Here is a 6,968-nt window from a genome sequence, read left to right as displayed (position 1 = left end):
AGCAACCAAATGGTAAAACCTAGACTGTAACAAGATTCAGTAGCCATGAACATATATTCTACATCGTTGTGGAACTTTATACAGCTGTGGGCTCTTGACCTGAATCTCACTGGAGATTTGAGATTTTCTGCAGTCGGTTAACCGATATGAATGTTCATACTGCACTATATGGTAAACACTGGTAACTTATACTGCAGTAATTTGAGCCAACTCAGCTTCATTTGGTTTTCTGTTGTGTTCTTCTGTTTGTGACTCACGTGCACCGTGTTGTCTCCCATCAGATTCACGACGACGTCCGACAGAAAAGCCGTTTCCACACCAATTGCAGAATGCTGGTTCATAATCCTCACCCACCGGTCTCAGTCAAAGGGTGGCGACTTCTTATTTTCGGTACATTGGCGCCTTTACTGTATCTAAACAACTGCGAATTTCAGACGCTAAAGTGCGTGCGATGGTTGTGAGCGAGCGGTTTGGTTGAAACACCATTCAGCCTGTCAGCTACCGCCGTATCTCGGAAGTATCCAATCATTGCTACGGACCACACGGATAGACTGCCCACAGACGACCAGGTACAGAAAATAGTTTATTTTCAATGAAGTTATGTCCAACGAAAAAAATGTCGAACGGGGGAAAATGCTCAATTTCCGTGACGCCGGACAAAGGCTAAAATTGCTGTGGCGTACAACGTAGAGCGTTTTGTTTTAGAAAAACACGCATTACAAACATATTTGGAGTCTAAGTAATTATTTATTTCTGGTTAAAATGGCTGTGAAAGATCAAAGAGCAGAAAAATGTAAACAAGCGTTAAACATAAGGCAACCATGAAATCATACTGAATATGGTTGAAACAAAAATCCAATAAAATACTTACACCTAATAAACATTATTTTCTTGGACATGTTTAACTTTCTGTGTATATTTTACGAATCGATACTACCAATAAAAAGTTAAAATGTAGTTGTTATCTTTCACCACAAGGTGGAGTCTTGAACTTAAATTTGAAAAGATCAACTTTGGACAGACAGAACAACACAGTGACGCGGCGGTCTGTGAAAGTCTGTGTTAATGTAAGGAGATCCATTGAGTGCTGGTACCGCTGGTACCTTCCTACGTCTACTTCAAGAATCATTTGTTTGACTAAAAAAATAATAATAATAATAATAAAAAAACAATGAAAAGGTAAGAGAACTATTCTCTGCCCAACACTGACAGAGTTATTTTATGTACTCTTACCAGCAACCATTTCTTAGTGTTTGAACTTTTTTGACAGCCAGCCATTACAACTTTAAGGTGAGATATTACTCTTTTTTTATTGTAAATATACAATTATTTTATTGTATATTATTTATTACATATAGGGCCACAGTGAGAATTTTTTTTAAAAAATTATCAGAAGTTTGTTTACAGGAAGTCGTTATGTTACAAGAAAGAAAATCTGTAAATTAATGTAAAAAGTCTGAACGTTTCAGGAAAGAAAAAAACCTGTGGTGTTGCAGGAAAAAGTCGTAAAGCTGAAAGAGAAAATTGTGTGTTTCCTTTCTATAATATATTCTATTTTCTAATGATTTTAATTACAGGAAGTGGATGTGATACTAAGCTTGTCTAGATTACCAACTTTGTTCCTCACTCAGTCGTAACATTTTTTTTCCAGCTAGCCTGTTGTTTTTACGACAGAAGTTAAAGGTGCAGCTAAATAGCCACACCATTGCTAACGTTTGTATTGATCTCTAGAGTTTACTTTCAAGCTGTTTCTTACCAAAGCTGCTCTAACTGTAAGTGAAAGAGGACACGCTAGCTGGCTAGTCTAGCTAGGTTAGAAAATAGCTTCCATAATTCTAAGTTTATCTGTTTTCACATTTCCACTATATTGTGATAAAAGTGAAGACCCAGCTAGCCTTAGTTTCTTTGTCCAGTTACTGCGTTTCTATGTTTGTAAGAATCTTAAACTCTGGCGTTCATCTGTCCATTTTTAGATGTTGGGAAATGTTGAGAATGATAAAAGTCTTCCCTGCCGACCCTGGAGGATCCTCCCCCGTGTTAACTCCCCCACTGAAGGTCAGAGGCCATAGCTCCACTCTTGTAAAATTCATTTGATGTTTTACAGCTGTATGAAATTCCTCTGATCGACTTTGGTGAAAGTTTGATCTCTGTCAGATTTCTTCCTCAGAGTTAAAGGGGCCCTTCAACAGTTTTACACTGTTTGAATGTAGGTCTGACCAGCAGGGGGCTTTATGTAACAAAAATATGATTTGATTATTAATCACCCAATGTTGTGATAATATCATAAAAGTATAGTAATAATGGAATTCAAAGGCCATAAATAAAACCTTAGCAGTAAAAACATCTACTGGTTTTCTCACGTCAGATTTAGTTTAGTTTCAGTTATTTAAAGATTCAGTTTCAGCAGCAGAGACGGAAAGGAAGAAGGTCAGACTTCAATGAATGACCAGTTATTGGATCAGTATTGGCCAATTAAAAGATCATTCTTAGTTATTAGTGAAAAAACAAGCCATAGTTTTAGCCACTTCATAAAAATCTAAAGATGTAAAAACCCTGGCAGTAGATGATGAAGCAGTTGATCCAGTTCAACAGTTTTCTACAAACTATATCCTAAGTCAAGGTGTAAGTGTTCCTTAGCTAAGGCCTCTGATTGGTCGATGAACCTTGTTCCTCCTGGCAGCCTTGCCGCAATTTTTCTCCTGAAAGGCAGAAGTGAGATCACCAGCTGAGACTGTCCTTTCAGTCTGAGACAGCTGGGTCCACCTGGTGGACAGCAGTCATGTGACGTCCCTAAAAAGTGGCATCCGTGAAGTCCCGTCTGGAAAATCCTTTCTGAAAAACAGAGACAAACAAATGCAATTAGATAAAAATAAAAATCATGAAAATATTGTTTAAAAAAAGAAGTCCAACATTGTTGTTAAATTTATTTAACTTTAGTTGTTTGTTAGTTGTTTATCTTTTGAATTATTTTTAATATGTGTATTTATATATGTGTCCAGAAGAGGGTGGTCTTGTTCTTTGCTCCGAGGAGGTGGGACTGAGGAATGTTTTTGTACAGTCACTCATTACAGTTTGAAGCAGCGTCTAGTTGTGAATAAAAAGTACTGTAAGGCTCTGACTTCTAAAGAAAGAGGAATTTGACACACACATATACACACACACCTGTGTCACGGCTGGAGGTCATAGTTCATCCTCACCCACATTCTTTCCTTCCCGACAGTCCACAGGATTCGCCCCCACAACCTCTAAAGGCTCACTCAGGTTTTTACTCTCTGTTGTTGTTCTTCTTCCACCACTGACCGTTCCTGGCTGCGTTTCTCTTTTCTTTTTTTCTCTTTTGTCAGAGTTGGTGTTAATGAGAGCTCACACTGTGAAGCTGATTCTGTTCTGTTTTGTCAAAGTCCAGCAGGAAGTAGCAGCTGCCGCCAAGACCAGCGAACCCAGGCCTGATTTATTCAGTCCAGGAGGAACAAGGCAGACCAACCCAAAACACACCTTAGTCACAGTCTGGACCGAGCCCAGACCCTGACCCTGACCCTGACCCTGACCTTGACCCAAAACCAGCAAAAACAACTGAGATTCAACCAAAACTATAATCAAATGTAATTCATGTATGAAGACGATTGTGTCTCAGTGTCAGAGGTGATTAAAGATCTGTTATAATAATCTGATTCTATCTATCTATCACACACCCCGCCCTCTACTAGTCTTTAGTGAAAAACCAAGCCAAAAAAACAACAGCTAAAATGAACCTGAACATTTTAGTCAGCAAATAATCTGTTCGATGTTAGCCAAAGCTTACATCAAGCAAAAAAAGAAACTGGAAATAAGATAAAAGGCTTTAAAGGTTAAATACACAGCAGCTAATTGCTAGCTAACAGTTACAGAATAATTCAGCTAACAAGCTAAACATAGCTTATTCGAACACCAGCTAACTCCAGTAAGGCTAGGTTAATACCACAAAAAAACTAGGCAAATGTTAGCTAAAGTTACAAACAAGCTAAATGTTAATGTCTGTCCTCTGTAAAAAAAAGAAATTTGATTTTTCTGTCTTTGTTTTCAAATGTCACTCAACACAGAGGAACTGCCCCGGCTGGGGTATTTGTTTCTTCACAGTCAAGAATCTATGGATGAGGCGTGGACGAAGACGAGGACTGGGACCAATTAGAGGAGAGCAGTGGAGGTCATATGTGACAAGAACCAGATGTTTCAGATAGAAACCACCGAAGCAGAGTGGTAGAGATAAAGCTGAGCCGACGCCTGTACCATCTCGTCTACGACTGCACGAGAAAACCTCATTTGCAGAAACTTTCACACGGACGAGTCGATCTAAAACAACGGGATCTTATTGTAGAGTTGAGTCTGGTCAAGGCTCATGGTTGTAGGAAAGTTAAGAAAAGTTTCTCAGGTCATCTTCAAGGTCGTTGACACGTTCAATCCTACGTCTGAGCGACGTTAGCTTGTATTTGAGCAAATGTTTAAAGCCCAAAAAGATGCTGATCTAGTTCTGGGTTTCAGTCACGTACAAAGAAGTGGGCTGTGACCTGGTGCCGAAGACAGTCCTCCAAACACCACGAGTTTAGACTCAGGGCTAAATCATCTGGGACAGTTACACATGAACCCAGGAACGGTTTAAAGCAAAACTGCATTTTGTATTCTCTCCAGAGGTTTGGAGCTCTCAAAAACCCGTTATCACTTTATTGAATGTCATTAATTATCTTAACCTCATCTCCTTCCTCACCACTTTGTAGTCTTTGTGCAGCTTGTTGTACTGGAACATGTTGTACAGAACGGTGGCGGCGGCTCGAGCACCTTTCAGACTCCCAGGGCTGAGGAAAAAACAATCAAAGAGACAGTGGGCGACAGAAGGAAATACCAGAGGAGAGAGAGTACCAGTCACTGATTACCAAGGGTTAAAGACCAGGAGTTCATCTGGAAGAAGGCCAGCAGGGGGAGTGGTAACTGTATCTGGTTTCCATAGTTACCCCAAGATAAATCCCTGGGTCTCACCTGCTGTCATGGAACGTCTTGATGCCCACTAATTTGGGCAGTCCGTTGTAGAAGGCGATGTCCCTCGCTGCCGCAGAGCTGTGGGACACCAGGTGGTTGAGGACACCACACAGGTTGGACACCACCTCACCGGACGGTGTCTTCTGGAGGCCGTCAGACGGTAGTTTGGACACAATGACGGAGACCACAGACTTGGCTGCAGGAAACAGAGCAACTGTCTTTTATTCAACTGTCTGTAGTGGTCTGGTGCCACCTGTCAGTCAGACGGTTCCGTTACATCATTTACTGTTAATTCAAAATGTGAAAAACATGTTTTATTTCCAGCTTCATAATTAACAGCAGCTCCGTGAACCGGTCGGACCAAACACTGTTTCTGTGGCGTCAGGTGGCAACACTCTGACAGTGAGCTGTGGACACGTGTCTCACCAAAGTGTTCCTTGTTGGTGGTGTGTCGGGCCAGATTCCTCAGAACACCCGTCAGAGGGCGGAGCTTCACCTCACTGCTGGACTCTATCAGATCCAGAAGGAGTGGAAGAATCTTCTCCTGCTCCAAGGCCAAGTTAACAAGCACTGAGGGCCACTGACACCACACACACACACACACACACACGTACACAAATATATTGTTGTTAATAACAGTAACAACATCATCGGAAAAAAAACTATTAAAAAATAAAAGTTTCTCTAGTTTCCCAAAAAATACATAGCTATATCATATTTTGTGATTAAAATGAAGAAAAAAACAATTTTTTTGGTCAGTCAAGTTTTGTGATAGTAACATACAATATTGATAATTTCCTGAGTCTTTAAAATGTAAACATTTTTCAAAAAATGAATAAAAATGCACTCATTTTCCCTAAAATACTTAGCTAGATCATATTTTAAGGTTAAAATTCTGGGAAATATATTTTTGTATCAAAGTGCGGTCCTCACCCAGGAGTCTCCTGTGGTGATGTTTTGCAGCGCCCCTATCGCAGCCTCGCAGCTGGTTGTGCTGACGTCTGTGTTTTGGATCACATTTTTATACAGTGTCAACACCTTTGGATGCCACAGCCATTCTGCTCCTCTGGGTTGACGGTTGATTTCAGACAGAGCGTTCAGGTTCTGTTTACGCTGTTGTTGGAACAAAGAAAAGAAAAACAAAGTCGGTGCTGCAGCAAGAAGTAAATCACAAATATTGACATGTGCTAAAACTAGCAGGTGTCAGTAGTTTCAAGAAGGTTAGCAGCACTACCTGAAATGCCACACACAATGAATAGAGCAAAAAGCTCATGCTAACATTACTCAATCTGAAAGGTCTAGCTAACATTACTAATGCTATTGTAGCTAAGCCATGCCAACTGAAGATAAAACGCTAATGCTAATTGCTAATGCTACTCAGATTGGAAAGCTACTGAAACTTTAGAGTTAGTTTCAGTCATTTTGCAGCTAAAGGTTGAGCACAAAAGAAGCTAACGTGGGGGACTAATAGGACTGAATCTACATCATATTTCTGTCGTCAGCTAGCTGAAAGAAGTTGCTGGCATTACTGAAGATAAAGGCGGTCCCTAACATTGCACTGAGTAAACTGTGCAAACAGTACTGGAACTCTGTGTCAGTACTAATTTCACAGAAGCTTGTGTTGTTAGCTAGTTGCTGCAGGCTAATATTCCTGAGGGTGGAATCTGATTCAAGGACTTAAGTACCTGAAGACTAAAGTCACTCTGTGTGTGTGTTTTTGTTTTTGTATGAATTTCACCTCTTGATGTTTTTTGTTGTAGACACTGAAGCAGCCCACAGGGTCGATGTCTCTGGACGCAGACGCTCTGCTCTTTCCTTCCAGACGTAGACGTGCCGACGGAGGGAGCTCTGAGTACAGCTGGTACGACAGGTTCCTCATCACGCACAGGCAGTTCTCCGAACCCTAATGTGGTAAACCGTTACATTCTACGATGTTACTGGTCACATGGTCAGTGGTG

At 40.6% G+C, this 6,968-nt stretch overlaps 1 protein-coding gene and 1 long non-coding RNA gene across 2 annotated transcripts in view; one reads left to right on the top strand and one right to left on the bottom strand.

The window, feature by feature from the left end:
- Positions 1 to 628: 628 nt before the first annotated feature.
- Positions 629 to 6,968, bottom strand: part of LOC103379038 (plakophilin-3-like) — a 16,634-nt gene continuing 10,294 nt past the window's right edge. Inside the window, exons 8-13 of the mRNA XM_025055583.1 lie at positions 6,749 to 6,913; positions 5,944 to 6,123; positions 5,437 to 5,590; positions 5,011 to 5,206; positions 4,742 to 4,829; positions 629 to 2,832 (exon numbers count right to left, since the gene is read on the bottom strand). Of these exons, the coding sequence (XP_024911351.1) occupies positions 2,791 to 2,832; positions 4,742 to 4,829; positions 5,011 to 5,206; positions 5,437 to 5,590; positions 5,944 to 6,123; positions 6,749 to 6,913 (825 nt within the window). The 3' untranslated portion in view covers positions 629 to 2,790. The remainder of the gene's footprint in view (positions 2,833 to 4,741; positions 4,830 to 5,010; positions 5,207 to 5,436; positions 5,591 to 5,943; positions 6,124 to 6,748; positions 6,914 to 6,968) is intronic.
- Positions 1,974 to 4,250, top strand: LOC112487020 (uncharacterized). Its single transcript, XR_003049720.1, has 3 exons — positions 1,974 to 2,055; positions 3,407 to 3,642; positions 4,117 to 4,250. It is a non-coding gene; the product is annotated as an uncharacterized LOC112487020 (long non-coding RNA).

Source organism: Cynoglossus semilaevis, chromosome 5 (assembly GCF_000523025.1).
Source record: "Cynoglossus semilaevis isolate Cse_v1.0 chromosome 5, Cse_v1.0, whole genome shotgun sequence".
Lineage (NCBI taxonomy): Eukaryota > Metazoa > Chordata > Actinopteri > Pleuronectiformes > Cynoglossidae > Cynoglossus > Cynoglossus semilaevis.
This window is presented reverse-complemented; position numbering and strand designations above follow the sequence as displayed.